At 50.8% G+C, this 17173-nt stretch overlaps 7 protein-coding genes across 7 annotated transcripts; 5 read left to right on the forward strand and 2 right to left on the reverse strand.

The window, feature by feature from the left end:
* Positions 1 to 134: 134 nt before the first annotated feature.
* Positions 135 to 4516, forward strand: HO133_000253 (uncharacterized protein; the record flags this gene model as incomplete). The annotated part of the gene is made up of 3 exons (XM_037291193.1): positions 135 to 317; positions 370 to 388; positions 1089 to 4516. The coding sequence occupies 3 exons, from the start codon at positions 135 to 137 to the stop codon at positions 4514 to 4516; spliced, it is 3630 nt and encodes a 1209-aa protein (XP_037152628.1).
* Positions 4517 to 5718: 1202 nt separating this feature from the next.
* On the forward strand, positions 5719 to 6935 carry HO133_000254 (uncharacterized protein; the record flags this gene model as incomplete). The annotated part of the gene is made up of 3 exons (XM_037291194.1): positions 5719 to 5997; positions 6068 to 6223; positions 6300 to 6935. The coding sequence occupies 3 exons, from the start codon at positions 5719 to 5721 to the stop codon at positions 6933 to 6935; spliced, it is 1071 nt and encodes a 356-aa protein (XP_037152629.1).
* A 1502-nt stretch (positions 6936 to 8437) lies between these two features.
* Positions 8438 to 8960, reverse strand: HO133_000255 (uncharacterized protein; the record flags this gene model as incomplete). The annotated part of the gene is made up of 3 exons (XM_037291195.1): positions 8438 to 8624; positions 8701 to 8783; positions 8883 to 8960. The coding sequence occupies 3 exons, from the start codon at positions 8958 to 8960 to the stop codon at positions 8438 to 8440; spliced, it is 348 nt and encodes a 115-aa protein (XP_037152630.1).
* Positions 8961 to 9716: 756 nt separating this feature from the next.
* HO133_000256 (uncharacterized protein) lies at positions 9717 to 10941 on the forward strand (the record flags this gene model as incomplete). The annotated part of the gene is made up of 2 exons (XM_037291196.1): positions 9717 to 10233; positions 10373 to 10941. The coding sequence occupies 2 exons, from the start codon at positions 9717 to 9719 to the stop codon at positions 10939 to 10941; spliced, it is 1086 nt and encodes a 361-aa protein (XP_037152631.1).
* A 491-nt stretch (positions 10942 to 11432) lies between these two features.
* Positions 11433 to 12206, forward strand: HO133_000257 (uncharacterized protein; the record flags this gene model as incomplete). Its single annotated transcript, XM_037291197.1, has 2 exons — positions 11433 to 11742; positions 11800 to 12206. 2 exons carry the CDS (start codon positions 11433 to 11435, stop codon positions 12204 to 12206), a joined length of 717 nt encoding a protein of 238 aa, XP_037152632.1.
* A 190-nt stretch (positions 12207 to 12396) lies between these two features.
* HO133_000258 (uncharacterized protein) lies at positions 12397 to 12919 on the reverse strand (the record flags this gene model as incomplete). Its single annotated transcript, XM_037291198.1, has 2 exons — positions 12397 to 12644; positions 12814 to 12919. 2 exons carry the CDS (start codon positions 12917 to 12919, stop codon positions 12397 to 12399), a joined length of 354 nt encoding a protein of 117 aa, XP_037152633.1.
* A 390-nt stretch (positions 12920 to 13309) lies between these two features.
* On the forward strand, positions 13310 to 13880 carry HO133_000259 (uncharacterized protein; the record flags this gene model as incomplete). The annotated part of the gene is made up of 2 exons (XM_037291199.1): positions 13310 to 13495; positions 13563 to 13880. The coding sequence occupies 2 exons, from the start codon at positions 13310 to 13312 to the stop codon at positions 13878 to 13880; spliced, it is 504 nt and encodes a 167-aa protein (XP_037152634.1).
* Between the last annotated feature and the right edge of the window lie 3293 nt (positions 13881 to 17173).

The following is a 17173-nucleotide window of genomic DNA, read 5'->3' on the forward strand; positions in this document are numbered from 1 at the left end:
AAGATAAAGATAACAGACTTGAAATGCAAGACTTGCACCAATCTCGCTACGAAATCACCAAGGGGGTCCGTACAACTTAGGCAACGAAGCGTTCAAATGTTCCGCGAATGTTGCCACGGCATCTCGCAGCAGAAATGGATGCAGCGGCGTGGCCAGTGCCGAAGGTGCTGTCTTGGTTGAAGCTTGAAGGCCAGATTGAGCATGAAGAATTCGCCAAAACATTCAATACAGGGCTGGGCACGGTGATGGTAGTCAGTCAAGAGCATGTGACGGAGACCACGGAAGAGCTCAGAAAGGCAGGAGAGACGGTGTACAAGGTTGGAAGTGTGGTAGAGAGAGAAGGGGGCGGATGTGTGCTGAAACATCTAGACGCATGGGATTAAACGTGGTGGCCATTTCGCATTTACATGTATAGATACCCAGGGTTTCTGCCAACAATGGGGCGTTGGCTACTATTCCCAGGGACTCTTCAACAGGTATAAAGTGATACGAAATGTGAAAATGCCTTGACTTGTTATCATACTAACAATGTGAAGATGTAAAAATGTGAAAATACTTTGTAGGGAAAGGATGACCTAGCACCTAGGTACTTTAGCATGGAGCCATCAGTGTGATTGACCAGGGCGGCAGTCGGAAGCTATTGGAAAGCTTAATTCGTTAGTGAAAATTCGGTCACGTCTCCGGTCGTTGGTTGGATTGCGTAGGTTCAAGTTCGGTGGATTCGAGGCTTCCCATGGCTCAGAACTCAAGAGCAATAACTACCGTATGTGAAAGTCACCACGTATTTGGTTTTGACACTATACATCTAAATTATGCGATTTTGCTCGCAATTCTTCTTATACAAACTCAAATGCCATACTTTGCTACCTTGCTTTCCTATCCTTCTCATGCAATTATGTTGTAGCGACGTTGATTGACCCTGGAGCCACTCTTAAAAAACAATGAGCAGGAGCCAATGTTCATCACAATGTCGGATAGGCAAGTGTTACCTCCGGAAGCACTTCTCCTGCCCGAGCCATGCTTATGACAGTGGTTATTATGGCGTAGGCACCGCAGGAAATCTTTGAGCATTTTTCGACCTCCTCCAGTTTCCGCATTGACCCCCATCGATGAACCTCCAGACAGTGCTCCAGTTGGTGGCCTGCTCAAGAAAAAACGCCCCGCGACCACCTTCTCCTCCAATCCCTCGAGCTCTCCAACATCTGACATGGCTCCATCCAGCCCTCTGACGCCAATCAAAAGAGCAGATTCCAAGAGCAGCATAGATAGGCTGATGACGAGATCGCGACCGCGAAGTCTCCAGAAACAAGGCCGACCTTCCAGTCTTTTCGGCTCCCTTCGCTCCCTACACTCCCTTCCAGATGACGATGACCTCGCGCGTGTATCATCCACACCAACATCCATACATTCAGCCTCCTTTCCTATTGATGTATACGGCGGTACGGTCTTACACCATGGCGAGATACAAACAGCAGGTGGCATGTTTAGGAAGAAGAGCCAGTACTTTGTCCTCACGGATTCACATTTGATACGGTTTAAATGCCAAGCTCGAGCATCAGACATATTCCCAAGTATACCGTCGTCAACTGGAAGAGCAAGTGGCATCCGGCACTCTCGGATGAGTTCGAACAGCTCCCTGCATGAGCTTCACGCCTCTACGTCCTCGGAGTCTCACCAAGGAATACCCCTCAGCCATGTCGTTGCTGTGTGGAGGTTGGAAGACGGAAAGCCGTATTTCAGCATACAGATATCTCACTTCGACGAGGAGACTTATCACGCATCCGACACGACACTTCAGTTACATGACCCGAGAGATTGCGATCTTTGGCTGTCGTCTCTCCGAGGGGCAGTCATGAAGCAGCGCCTAACCAATCCCAAGTCGTTCACACAAGGTTTTGTGGATTACACCGCCCGGGCACTAGAACAGGAGCATGATTATGATCCAGAGCAATTTCGTATGTTCAAAGTGGTCCAAAGGGAACGATCTGGGAGAGCAGGTGCCCGGTCATCATCTGAGGACTTGACAAAGATTTCATCGACTATCTGCATCCTAGCAATTGGTGCGTACAAGGTGCACCTGGTACCTCTTCCTAGATCTTCAAGGACGGCGTCAAGCACGTCGTTGTCTGACATGACTGGTGTCAGCCATGGGATCATGGCTCTGACCTCGCTGGCTGTTCACGACTACGATGACGCTTTTCAATTAACGTTCCGGTTGCCTCTTCAACAAGCTTCAACACTCTTACTAGCTGCCTCCCATGTCAGTGATATAGCTTTATATGTGCGGCACGCTGCCGACTATTTGAGACCCGAATGGTTAGAGGCACCCTTTACGTGGAATGTGCCGCAAAGCGTTGATGACGAGATATGGCCGATTCCGCTATCTAACGACGATTACCAAGGCTTTGACCGTACACTCACTGCTTACAGTGCTGCTTATAACATTGACACTTCAAGAATTCGGTACTTCGTGAATTGTTCGTGCGAAGACGCGCCAGCTTTCGAGCTCCATCCTCCAGCTGGAAAAGGACGGACCAGATACACAGCGCTTGAGTTGTTGGCAATAATGCGATCATTACGCTACAATGAGTCTTTCAGCACCGTTTCTTTCCGAAACATCAATCTCGAGGTGTTACACAGTCTGCATGACCGCTTTGGTGATGATCACGTACCCTTGACTACTAGGTCTGGCGAACCTTTGCAGATCGAGAACCATGCACATTTGTCTATCCTCATTCAAGAAGTACAGGCTCTAGCTGTGAAATGCAAGCGCTTACGGCGGCTGGATTTTGCATTCTCTTTGCACAGGAAGGAGCTCAATGACGACGAGGATGCTCATGATGCAGGCTGCGGCCTCTGTCAGGCACTTTTTCCACTGTGCGCCAGACAGCAGACGAATGTCGATTGGATTGTACTTAACGGCATAATACTATGCAAAGTTGATATCGACTATCTGTATGGTGCTGCACTCGATCGATCGTGCCACTTTCGCGCTCTGGATCTTGCTTATTGCGGCCTGAATGACCGAAACATGGATACAATTCTTGAAGCAATCGAGCATCAAGCTGCTACGATGGAATCTATTGATCTCTCGGGCAACCTAGCTCGGCTTGAGCCCTGGGCTCTCGGGAGACATCTAGGTGGACTAGAATTCATTCGCAAGATCAATCTGTCCAACATTTCTAGAACTTCTGGTCCGGAACCGCTTTTCGCTGCTGAAACATTGCTCGCTTGGAAGCTGGTGGAGATTCGACTGGCAAGAACATCACTGAACGAGCAGACTGTGGAGGCTCTAGCAACTTATCTCCGAAGTAACCAGTCTAACTATCTTCGGATTCTACAGCTCGACCAATGCAAACTGACCGGCAGTGCAGCTGCTAGTCTGCTGACTGCAATGGACAGAGGCCCTAGACAGCCTAGGGATCTACACATTCAACTAAACGAGAACCACCTTGAGCAGGATCACGAACAGCTCGTGAAAGTTATCAGTAGTTCGCGCACTCCCAACCAAGTCACGATGCAAATGTTAGAGTACAAGAGTGAGCGAGACTTTCAGCGACTGCTTGAGGCATTTGCTCTGAACAAGTCGACCCGTTACTTAGACATCTCCAAAGCTTCCCTCCCAGCTGATGCAAGCGATGACACCTGCGATGCGCTACACCGATTGCTTGCCGAGAACGACACCCTTGAAGTATTGGACATTTCAGGCGAGCATTCGCATCTAGAGGCCGCGAACTTTGGCAGTGGGCTGAATCACGCGCTGGCAGGCCTAAAATACAATCAATCGCTCAAGGTGCTGCACGTGGAGCATCAAAGACTGGGCCTGCAAGGAGCAAGCACACTGGCCACTGTACTGCAGGAGAACCAGAGTCTTGCGGAGATTCATTGTGAAAATAATGAAATCAATCTCCAGGCGTTCACCGTGCTCGTGAATAGTCTCGAGCACAACACCACTCTTCTTTTCTTGCCATTCATGGACAGGGACCGAGCATGGACGCAGAAAAAGGTGGACCGGGAGATCGACAGCATTCGTGACGACTCGTCAATCATGTCGAAGGCGGGAATGTCGCCCTCCACGAAAGCGACGGTGCACCGAACCCTGGGCCGTACCTTGGGCAAGACGATAGCAGGACAACGGTCTTTCTCCGCGCGCAACCTAGAAAAATCCACATCTCCGATGCAAGGGTATACGGAAAGCGATATCAAGGCGGCCATGGGCAGTCTATCGCAGAATTGGGACCGAGAGACAGCACACTTGCAGCAGTATCTGGCGAGGAACTACAGTATTGCACAAGGGTTGCCTCTGGATGGGCCGCCACTGTTGACGGTCGACCGGGCCGGGGCTGGGGACAGTCTTGCGTATGCGCTCCGCGGCATCGGGTTTGATGATACGACGCCCATCGCAGAAATGGATCGACAGCTGATACCAGACGACAGTGGGGTTGAGGACTTGGCCGATGAGGGAGAGGAAGGGGAGGAGGGGGCATTGGAGATGAGGGAACATTCGCATGTGTGACGATAGGGTTGAAGGGGGATGACTTGATTTCCATGGCATGCATGACTAGTAATGACGGAAGAGGGCGTTTTGGATAGGATGGCTCATGGATTGGCGCATGTTGATGGTTGCATCAGTGGAATGAATGATTCGTGTGCATCTGGGCGCAGCCGGCACGCTGTGCGTGGATCGCTGTATCTTGAGCGGGTTGCGCTCTTGATGGTTCGCGAGCATTTTACTCATCGGACAGACAACTACTACTTATCATTGCATCAATATTATGAGTATACCGTAGACAAAAATACAGTAGAAGATATGGTAGAGATACAATAGGTAAGGTAATACAGTAAAATAATAGCGTTAAGCTTTCAGCGAATGTGTGCTTTCGAATTTTGATGGCCATGCCATGTCTTGTCGATCAAGAAAACCCTGAAAATCAAAGAGGACCCTGAAAATCCACATCAAACCCCTCAATGCTTTTCAAACCCCACAAGGATAAAAGGGAGGAAAAGGAGCGTGGCTGAGTCGTTCCAGGCGTCGCGTCTTGGGGGCTTTAGCGTATTTGAGCATGCTTTAGCGTACTAAACATAACCTAAATCATCTAAAATTCCGGGAACTAGTGTAGTAGATTCGAACTTTACCAAAAAGGGAATAGATGCAGGGCACGATCAGCTGCATGGGAGAAGGGTACCGTTTGTTTTTTAATCTCTCGCTCGCAAAGATCTCTGCTTTTCTGCTTTTACTTTTCTGCATCCTGGCTACACGCACCACTCGCTCCTCCACCACCAATTATCCGTAATCCGTACTCGCTTTCATAGAGTACTCCCTTTCATTCTACTACTACTACTACCACTACTACTACTACCACTACTACTACCACCACTACTACTACCACTACTACTACTGTCCTTTCCATTTCATCTTCACTTGACTCGTTCAACCTTTTAAGTCTTTAATCATAATATTACTCTCCTTGGCCTCTTTCTTTCCCGACTAACATTGCATCTGCCGTCGTCCATTTCATTCAACTTCCCCCTCATGAAGGCTGCTCCTCATCCCACGCGGACAGCCCCCTAACCCTTCGGGGTCAACGCTTGCAAAGCGACAATTCCTCCAAACCTCTCCTCCACTCTATACAGCTGTCTCCATCATATCCTCCGACCTTCTCAATACCCTGATCTGCAACAAAGACCCTCGGGAGAGCGGCAGCAACAGAAACGACGATGCGACGCGGCCTCGTCATCTTCCTAATAATCAATGCTCTAATAATCGTCTTCCTTGTCCGCTCCGTCTTCACTCTCCTCACTCTCCTCGTTGAGGACGGGTCCGCCGACGCCATTCACAGTGCCGAGATCCCTCCCCCTAATTCTCCACGAATCGACGACCGGCCACAACTCATACCTAAGATCATTCACCAAACCTATGTCAACGACACTGTGCCCGAGCGTTGGAGGGAGGCGCAGAAGAGCTGTGTGGATCTGCATGAGGACTATGAATACAAGGTGGGTTTGCATATGCTGGAGCTGGATTTACGTATGGGGGACGGGAGCTGATTGGCTGTGAAAACTACAGCTTTGGACCGATGCCAAGTCACGCGAGCTCATCGCAACCGAGTACCCCTGGTTCTTAAGTACCTTCGACAATTATTCCCAGCCTATACAGCGGGCAGACGCTATCCGATACTTTGTACTCTCTCATTACGGCGGCATATACATTGACCTCGACGATGTACGTCCTCCTTTCCCGCGGGCCCTGTGTAGGAGGCCCTCAAATTCTCTCGAGCTAACATTGCTTTTCCTCACAGGGTTGTAACCGCCGCCTCGACCCTCTTCTCTCCTACCCAGCCTGGGTCCGCCGCACCAACCCCACCGGCATCTCCAACGATGCCATGGGCTCCGTCCCCCACCACCCCTTCTTCACCCTCGTAATCGAATCTTTAATTCCTTACAACCGCAACTGGAAGCTCCCTTACATAACAGTCATGTACAGCACCGGCCCTCTCTTCCTCAGCGTCATCTGGCAAGAATATAAACGCGGCCGCCCTTCCTCTACGATAGCCGGCTCCTCGGTCCTTGGGGGAGGAAGTGCACGCGGCTGGGATGGCAGTGCAGTGGGGAGAGTAAGGATACTGATGGGGGACGAATATAATAAACAGCCATGGGCTTTCTTTCGGTGGCACGGAGGGAGCAGTTGGCACGGGAAAGATGCGCGACTTATCTTTTGGATGGGGAAACACTGGATGATGCTAACGGCTTCCGGCTTCCTGGTCGCCGGCTTCGTAGGCCTGGGCTTGTGGTGGATATATGGCCGAGTGCTGCTGCTGGGAGAAAGGAGAAGAAAAGGGGGCAAAGGCGCACCGAGTGCCTGGGCGCAGAGGATCCCGCTTTGGAAGACCGCGAGCGCTACGGCATATGAGCTGACCGACAGGCATGAGGTATAAATACTGCTTCGCCAAGGGCTGGTGGAGCGGGGACGGGATAGGATGGGGAAAACGAGAGATACCATGTTAGGCGCAACGGCGTTGGCGTCAAATCTGTATGGGCGCCCACGGAGTTTGTCTCGTCATCGAGTCTCCGCGGCTCGCATGCTGCAAGGAGCAAGGCACTTCGATTCTTGTGTGTAATTTACTTCGCACATACCATTTGACCTAGGTTGTATATACAACGAGTGCCATCTCATCCGAACCAATCTTGGACCCTCAAGACCCCTTGCTCCAGTGCAATCGGATACAGCCGTCAAAAGATTTCGGGGCGGAAAGTCGATGAGCACGTCGAACCCAACCGCGTCCGTGGTACTATACACTACCACCGGCAAAACCCATGAGGCATGCAATTACGGAAATGGCACGCGCGAACGGGAGACGAAAGATGCAGGGGACCATTTCCGTAGCCCCGACGGGACAGCCGTCCTAGCATCGACCGCCTCACCGATGATTGGAACGGCGTTCCCAGGTTGGAGCCCGTGGATCCGATCACCTGGGATGTGGCAGAAAGCCTTGCGGGGACGCCGGACCTGCACCGGTTTCCCGCGTCGCAGGTGTTACTTTGGAGGATTGGCATTCGCATCGGTGACGGTAGAGAAGGCGCGCGGCTTGAGGAAAGGGGGCGTGTTGTGAGCCGGGGCGGTGGGATCGCGGTTTGAGAGAGGTCTTGATTCGACTCCTGTATGCTACTGCTAATCTGTTGTTCTTGACTCTTGATCAAGCGAGGAAGAGATGAGTGAACGTAGCCATTATCGATGAAGGAGATTTATCACATCATAGGAAACCGGGTCATTTGCAGTCCCTTAGTTGGACGAGATCGAGCACGGCGGTAAGCCTGGTTGGTGGCATTCATTCCTCGATTTTGCTATTTATCTTCCGCTTCAGGCGCCTTTCCTTCACTGGTAGGTGGATTGGCTCAATCGATGATTGACCATCTCAGCGAGGCACACACACCGAGAGCACTAGGTAGATCAAAGCTGAGGTCGCCGTCCTCCCCAACGGCGGAAAACAAAGTCTCCAAGGTTCTCTGCAAGTCATCACCTCCAGCTCTCCCGAGAGCTGAGGTTCTTTTGGTGGATTCTTTTGCCATTGGCCCATTTTCAAGTCTTTTTGTTGTAGCTCTCCGTAAGACACTGGGTTTCGAAGCTGGTAATTTTGGGCAAGACTCGGAGCTTCGAAGGGTCGATTTGGTGCGTCCGTGCGTCAGTGCGCTTTCGCCTTCTTGCGACCTCCTTTTCGCGCCCAGTCTTCATCACCACAACGTGATGGAGAGCTCAACGAGGCTGTCAATGCATCATGTTCACACACTTGTTCGCGGTATTGCATAGCACTTGCATTTCCGAACATGATGGCCAATGGCGTCGACACGATTTGAAAGCCTCTGCGCTTGGGTTCCGTTAGTGGCCATGTCCTGCTTGTGCACATCTTTTGGTTTTCATTTTCTCGCGTCCCAACCAGCCTCAGCTTTTCTCTTGTTTCTGTTCTTGCTCTCTCCGCTCCTGCTGTTCAATCATGCCCTCCCATCGTTTCCATACTGCTTCATCGTTCTGCCTCTTCTTTTCACGTCTAGTTCGGAACTCGTACGCACGCAGCCGTCGATCTGCCTCAATCCAACCTCCGAACGTCATGCCGGATAGCTGGATGTACCTGTGTGCAAACAGGTGTCAGGTCATACCGGGTCTATTCAGAATGCGGAGGTACGTTATACGGCACGGGAACATACACTTTGAATTGTACAGTCAAGCCTCGATAGATAGGAGAAACAAAATAGCCTACAGCACCGAGACCACCAGCAATGAGACCCCACTGAAAATGCAATGGTGTCAGTAAACCCAAGGTTGGCGAGCAATTTGTAGAATATATGAGCAGCGGGGAGTTGCGGATGGGACTTGAAGGGGCATCTACCTTAGCAGCGCCGACAAGTGCACCTCTGTAGGCTTCAGCACCAGCAGCACTGACCTCCTCTTCTGTCCTGCGCGGCATTATCAAAGTCAATGCTTCATCATGGTGGAGGATAGAAGAGTCGAATGAGACGGAGGAGACGGTAATAGAGGAGATCCTGCATGATGAATCTACCAACTCGGTTAGCTCATGGAAGTACCCGGCGGTTAAAGCGCTTCTGACATCTTGCCCCTCGTGCTGCCTTCTGCATGGACAAGGCTTTAAATACTAGAAAACTCCAGGCAACATGCTTTTGATTTACACTTGTATATGACTGCGCTAGATCTATCTTAAAATGTGAACCTTCAAAGAAAGTACAGCCACGCTAGGTCTCCAGTCCTCAACATGCTCCTGCAATGTGATATCCGCAGCTAAGCGGTGAAGCTGGGTAAATCGTTGAAACAATCTGCTCAAAATTCTCACGAAAAAAGCTCCTTTTCTGCACTGTCGATTGGGATTATTCAATTACATCCCTATGCATTGATGCATACAATGCCACCCAAGCTAGTCTGAGGCAGCTTCCTGGAGCTATTCATCCGCCCAAAAGTCGATTACTTGAATCTTTCTCAACATTTCCTATCCTTGCCGCTTCGTCTACTGCGGTCTTCTTGACAATCAGTGTGTTGAAAACAAGGATATTGACGGTAGTAACCCGCCAAAGAGGAAAGGTTAAGAAGTTGCTGCCCAAGCAGATAGAAGTCCTGGACTATCGTGGTAAGGCCGACGACACCTGCCATCTGGTCCCGTAACAGCTAGCTTACCACCACTAGTTTCTACACACTGTCACATATTACTACAATGGCAACCATGGCCCGGTCTACGCCCCGCTGTCGTATTAAAGGGCAACTCCAGTCGCCGCTCCTTAGGCTCCCCGGTGAGATTCGGACCAAGATCTATCGCTACGCTTTAGTCAGAGATGAACCCCTTGACTTATGGCCTCACAAGTGGACAAAGCTCGATGAAGAGGAAGAGCCATCAGTTGGAGGTCTCAAGACGCGTCATCAAGAGAGTTTGGAGTACGTTCGCAAAGAGATGGCCACGGGTCTTCTGGGCACATGCCGTCAAGTCTACAACGAAGCAGCCACATTCTTTTGGAGCGACAATCACTTCAAGTTCTCGGGCAGAAGTGGCTGGCAGGGCATGCTCCGCTTCTATTTGACCATCGGCCCTCAAGCTCGAGCACGGATACAACGCGTCAGCGTTCATGCACCTATCTACATGCGTTGGCCTGTCAAGGATGCCGACAACAAAGATCTCAACGGCAGATCCAAGAATTTCCCACACATGCACATGGTCAAGGTCGACTCAGAGGGACGTAAGTTTCCCTTTCTGATTAATTCTTTTCTAAACCTTGACCAGCAACTGAGTTGCAAGACACGTCGATTACTCTTGAGACATGTTTTACATCTCACATCGCAGCTCACAGAGAAAATGCTAATTTCGAAGACTTGAAGACCTAGACAGGATTGCTATCCAGAGAGTCTGTGCTCTCCTGACGCAAGACAGAGCCTTGAAAGAAATCAACTTCGTCATCCCGGATGGCTTCCGCAATGGCGATGAAGGGGACTTTGGCGGGTACGATGAAGACCACGATATGGAGCCTGATTCACCTCTTCGACTGCAGAAGATAGGGGCTTTGGACTGGATCAAGAAGACCGTGGTGGTCGAAGAGGGTGGGTATCTGGCGACCGACGAGGGACCTCGACAGATTATGGACCAGGGTTGGGATTTAGTCTGCTTGCCAGGTAGCTTCATTTGGGAGGAAGGGACCACGGACAAGGGGGGAAACACAGACTATGTGAAGCATGAAGTCACTGAGACTCGGAGTTGGAGCTCCCCTTACCGGGTAATAGACCATCTCATTGGCATCAAGGAGTTGTTCGAAGATGTACAAATCTCGGTACACGCAAATGGAGGCAAGCACAAAGGGCCCGTCGTCAAGACGGAGAGATTTCTAAAAGGATTTGGGGGATGCAGGTTCATTGGATCCGAAGGTGTTCTTCTACGGGTCACTGGGGCGTGATTTGGGCTTGTTTTGCGATGATACCCAGAAGGCAACGGAGAGGGGTGATCGATCTGATGCACGATCAGAATGAAGTGGGAAATATTCGGTTTTAGCGTCCACGTCAAGTCCTGGCCCTTTCAACTTTTCGACTTCCTGCTAAATCAACATTTTGCAGTCTAGATGAGAGGCTTTTAGATAGCGAGCAGTTCAAGCAAAACTCCATTTGCAGATGTTATTGACCAGGCGCGGTGCCAAAAAAATCGCATTTGCAGGGGTAGAACATGCCTGAATGTTGACAATAATCGTGAAGTCTGGGGTTTGTGGTCCATAGACCACTCTATTCGGGCTTCCTGGATATCAATTGCCAGCTTTTCCTGATTTGTTTCGTATGAGTGCATCAAGTTTGGAAGATACCAGTACCCAAGACTGCCACTTCTCCTGGCAGCACCACGCTTGAATTGTGCCCTACCCGAGACAACGATTAGATCTTGCAATTTATTTTCACCGTAATGTCCAAACCACCTCCCTGCCGCACTGCTCTCATAAATCGCAATACCAACGAAACCAAGATCCAAGTCTACCTATCCCTTGACGGCGGACCCCTCGACCCTCTACCCGACAATGCAGACTTCTCCGCCGAGAGCGTCGCACCCAACGCGCCCATCCCATCCCAGACGACGATTCACCACGCCTCCCAGTTGAAGGGGTCTCAGCAAATCTGGATATGGACCGGCATAGGCTTTCTAGATCATATGCTACATGCATGGTCAAAGCATGCCGGTTGGAGTTTACGGGTGCGGTGTAGAGGGGATTTAGCTAGTACATCTTCACGTGTTTAATCGTCCAATTGAGTCTTATAGCTAATACTTTCTATAGTCGACGACCACCACACGACCGAAGACACACTCCTCGCCCTCGGCACCGCCTTCACCACCGCACTAGGCCCCCGCACCGGTCTCGCCCGCTTCGGCCACTGCTACGCGCCCCTCGACGAAGCCCTCTCCCGCGCCGTCCTCGACATCTCCTCGCGCCCCTTCTTCGTCGGCAACTTCGACTTCGAGGGACCAATGATTGGGCAGCTGAATAGCCAGATGATACATCATGGCCTGAGCAGCTGGGCAATGGCGGCCGGCGTGACGCTCCATGTGGACGTGATTCGGGGAAGTAATGATCACCATAGGGCCGAGAGTGCGTTTAAGGCACTGGCCGGGGCGTGTAGGATGGCTTGTGCGAGGATCGAGGGGAGGGAAGGGGAGGTGGGGAGTACAAAGGGGGTGCTTTGAGAAGGTTCATACGGAACGGACCGGTTTGGGGTAGCTATTGTACATATGTTCTGCACGCCAAGACTCCGTGCTACCTCGAGAAAGTGCATCCGCAATTGCAGCTCGAACGCTTCGATAGTGGACCCTCTTTCTCACCATCAAACGCCGAAAGATGATGCCAAAACTGTCTGGTGACCCAGCCGGTACATCACTACAGCGAACCCAGCATGTTGAGCACATCCTGCCCGTCCGTTCTCCCCCCAGCTTTTCCTGAGTCACCCTGTCTCGCTCCTGCGGCACCGGCGCCAGCGCCAGACCCAGCTCTTGTCCCCACCCCTGCCGCAGTCTCGTCCCCAGCATAATAGAACCATGCTCTGCTAGCCATTTTCATAACGTGTTCAGGGAGATATAGCGACGCGGCGACGATGATCATTGAAATGAAGAGAAGGAGGAATGTGTCTGCAGAGAAAGGTCAACGCTTGCTTGAATGGCAATGAAAACAAGGTGGAAGATAGTAGAGCAAAGCCGCAAATTCGGCAGTAGAGACAGCAACGGGGAACTTGATGGGAACCTCAGGCTTTGGCCTGCTCTCGAAATTGTGCTCTATGACCGGCAAAGGAAAACGTACTGAAGATGAACTTCTCGGTGGGCGTGAGCATGTAAAGCGAGAAAGTGACCTCATATTGGTAGCGTTTGCGCTGCAGCCATCGAATCAAATTCGAGGCATATAACATCGCGGAAGAAGAATTGTGTATATGCCGCGACTCTCGGGTCTCCTTGTGTTGCCAATAATCAGCAACTATGCAACGAATCAGGGAGTTAGTGAGCGGGTGTAGACTCGGAAAGAACATAGAGGGAGGGAGTACTTGATGGTGACTGCCCTTGAGATGTAGAAATGTAACTCCGGTGTGGGAAATAATGAACAATAGAGATGGAGGGTCCTCTGCGGAGAGGACCAATCTCCGCTCCGCTTTCTTGGCACCGGTCCGCTCCTTGTTCCTTCACATGTGAGGACCAAGCAAGTTCTGCACATTGCCTTCAATCCTCATTCAGATCTAGTAATATAATCTATAGGCTCCAGTCCCACACTTTGTTAACAGTCGGTCAAACATGATTCTGTCGTCATGCTCCTCTTCAAACCCTCCAGATCGACCTTGGTATCAATCAAGCCACCGTTCCGTCTTGTGACAAGACACTTTAGCTCGCAGAATGTTGCGGCCGCAGCGCAGATGCCCCCTCGGCTCGTCCTCAAGGAGGAAGACATTGAGGAAGCTTTCCTAAAAGGCAGCGGGCCTGGAGGCCAGAAAATTGTGTGTTGGCTTTTCTACGGAACGCCTTTCTTACACTGTAATGACTGATGATTCTCCGTCGCATTAGAACAAGACTGCGTCCGCCGTGCAACTAAAGCACGTCCCCACTGGCATGACCATAAAATCACAAGCCACTAGATCACGGTCACAGAACCGAAAGATTGCCAGGCGTCTACTCGCAGACAAGATTGAGGCTGCAGAGAAGGGCCCTGAAAGCAGGACGGCGTTGAAGGCGAATATCAAGCGAAAGAAGAAGGCTAGCGCGAGAAAGAAGGCGAAGCGAAAATACAAGACTTCGCAGGAGGGGAGAGAGGATGAGGAAGAGGAAGTTGAAGATGACAGCGACGAACCTGTAGAGGAAAAGGTAAAGGAGGAACGTGTGTAGAAAGGGCTGGTTATGAGCGTCCGTTCATTGAAGACTTCAGAGAACAGCCAAACTCTACCGGCTTTCGATACCTCTCACTGCACGCTTGTATTTTCAGGTTCACAGTAGCCCAACTTTGCATGATCAAAAACGAATTGGGTGGACATGCCTTGGGATCCGCATCAAAGCAAGATGTGCAGCTAGGGGCGGCCAGCCGGGGAAAGCTGCAGCCCTTGTCGCTCGAAAAATTTGAGGTCGGGACTTGATCTAACGAAGAGGATGCTTCTGATGTGTCGCATGAATTGCTAAAGTCCACGCGTCCTACTCGCAGCCAACTCGACGGGGGTTTTAACGGTCATTGTGCTTAGATCCAATCATGCCAACGCCCAGATCCGCGAACCTGTTTGGCAGCTCGTCGAGTCAAGTGGAGTATTCGGTGTCTATGAAACGCTACAACATGCAAAGAATTAGCCAAGGGATGGATAGAGAGAATGCTGTGTCACACTGGCCGAGCTTGGGTTCGCAAACAGGAAGTGTCTAGACCAGTGTTGCTAGTCTTGAGCTTGGGGATGAGCAATTGGTTACGAAGAGGACGAGGAGGTCAAATATTGGGAGGACCGTAAAAGAGAGGATCCGGAGGGACATTAAAATCTGGAGGGAGCAGTGTCTTGAAAGAGAGCGTCCGAGAAACGCAGAAGAGCGAATAATGATTACACAGCTCAACAGCGGCACATCAGCTACTCGCCATAGGGTTCAGAAACAAAGCAAGTATGACAGGAATCTTGGCGGTTGTACCTTGCTCTCGGAACGGTTACCAAATGAAGACGGTACACTGTTTGGGATTTTACCTGAGCCTGCAGCTATTGACACGACAGTCTGTTTGCTACACTGGCAAGGTTTTATGAAAGTCGAAGGCAAGACCCGTGACAGCTGTTGACCGTTCCGAGACATAGCCCAAAAGAAGATCTTGAGCTAGCTCTTTACAGGCAATGTTTCAAGAATGGCTACTGGTAAGACGCAGGCAATGGCTTCTTTTTTGTCCACTTTTGGGCACTTCCCCCCTTCTTACTCTACAGTCCGTCGAACCGAGGCCGTTCTTCCAGGTCCTTTGCACAGTGAAGAGGCCAACGCTCTATTGTCTCCTCGCTCTGTTGGCCCTGTTGACTCCACTCCGCCTTGGCCAGTTAAAGACCTGCTACTACGATGTCGGTAGCCCAGCCGACGATCTTCCTTGCGATCCAGCAGCAAATGTTAGCACCTGTTGTGGGGGGCAGTTACTATTGTGCAGAAGACTTTTACTGTATCAACAGGGTTGGCAGTTGGGGTGTAGGAAGCTGTACAGACAAGAGATGGCAAGATCCAGCTTGTCCCCTACCACTAGGTTCGTCTTGCGTGCCGGCGCGCCATGCCCTCGGACAAGTCTCGGTCTAATGGTGCAACTTCAGACCACGGTGGTTTCTTCAACTTCACACTCAACACTACCAATTGCCTCGATCTGCCCGAATCCGGACAATCAAACCTGTTGTTTCAATGGACAAGGAGTTCAGGAGGTAAATCATCGAAACAACGGACCTCCACAAACCGTGGCCGCCCTTCTAAGCAGCTATCACAGTGCTAATACTCATACGATACCAATTTCGACAAGTAGCGCTTCAAGAAGCAATACCACTCAAGCGTCTGCCTCTACGTCCTCGTCCGCCCCCGTGACGTCCACATCCGCTTCTCAGCTGCCAGCGGCTCCGTCAACAGCACCCTCTAGCCTCAGCACGAGCGAACAAGCCGGTATTGCTGTCGGCACGATAGCAGGCTTTTGTGACTGATTGGAGCCCGTCAGAGTCACGATTGAGGCCAGAGGCCGTCATTTCCAGGGTAGCCATTTTTTCTGCTACCAGTTTGGTACGAATGGATTTCACGTCTGATCTTACGAAAATCATCTACAGGATTCCGTCAAATATGGGACAATTTATGGGCTGTACTCAGTCTTTAATATTCTAGAACCTCGCTCTTGGAGACTTTAGCAGGAAACGGTAGGATTGTAGCCAGATGAACGTAGTCGTTGACGCTTTCGTCGATGCCTGATCTGCTCAGCTACCATTTAACATCCCCTTGAGCATACATAGTGGGTAGGCAAGAAAGGTTCTATTTCTATGCAACAGCGATGATCGGAGCCTTGCGAATTCACCGACTACATACGTATATCCTGCCCAGCAGCATTGACATGTACAATGACCTCCTCTCAACCTGACCCAAACCTTTGGCGTTGTTGCCACGACCTCAGCTTCATTGCGTCACCAGGAATGACATACTCAATAACTTTCTCGCGGGGTGCTGCCTTCGCGGTCCAATCATCTGGCAAAATGGGACCGCATCTGCCCATATACCGAACAACCCCCTGGGTACGGCCACAAGTGCACTGGGCGTCTATGAAGTTGAAATTGATGTGTGGTGGACGTGGTACGATGTTGGCAATCGTTCTGTACGCCTCTTCCCACACTTCAATCTTGGTGCCTACTTACTTTCGATTGGCGCGGTGTTCCGGATCCGTGACCAGTCCTGGCTCGCCTGTGGAGGGTAACACGAGTCTACCACGTAGCGTGGGCTAAGAGAAGCGTATATCGACATTTCGGATCAAGGCGAGTTGCTCCAAGGTCAGTGACTTGACGAAGTCCCCGTTGTAAGTCAGCCGGCCAGGGGTAAGGACGAAGGTGTTGCGTCCCGGGTAGAGGTGCAAAGCTTCGTGACGTAGTTTGATGGAGCCGGACAGGAGGGGCCAAGAACGTGGGACTTGCGGTTGACAGTATCGGAATCACCGTGGCTGTGTGGTATGAATGATCTGTTCCGAGAGACCGATGAGCGAGCAAGATGTCAAGATAGAAGCCTTCGTAAATGATGAGGCGGGTTTCTAGAGGAGAGTCGGTTCAGTACGTAGCGTACTTCGGGCATCGTGGCACTGTCTTCGAGAAGATTCGGCGCCCTTTGCAACGGAGCTTGAGGACGTAGAAGGGCAAGTTTGATATGAACATTTTGGCAGGAAATGTGGCAGCTCTGGAGACGGTTTTTCGATCAGTAGAGTCAGAGAATGGTTCTTGTTCTCTCGCAGAAAGAAGTACAATCCGAGAGTATGCCGATGCATAGTTGGGAGAGAATGGGATAATCATGTTTTAAAAATTACTCATATTGAGAGCAAATTTTCGCGCTTCTGGGCATGCGAAGCTTCTATTCGGATTTTCTGATTGGATACCAACACATAGCAACCCCCAGTATTTTCGCTACCGTCTTGAAAACTCCACGAGATCTGAGGTGTTGCGATTGCG

The sequence above is a fragment of the Letharia lupina genome (assembly GCF_014066315.1).
Source record: "Letharia lupina isolate WasteWater1 chromosome Unknown contig_10, whole genome shotgun sequence".
In the NCBI taxonomy this organism is placed as follows: Eukaryota; Fungi; Ascomycota; class Lecanoromycetes; order Lecanorales; family Parmeliaceae; genus Letharia; species Letharia lupina.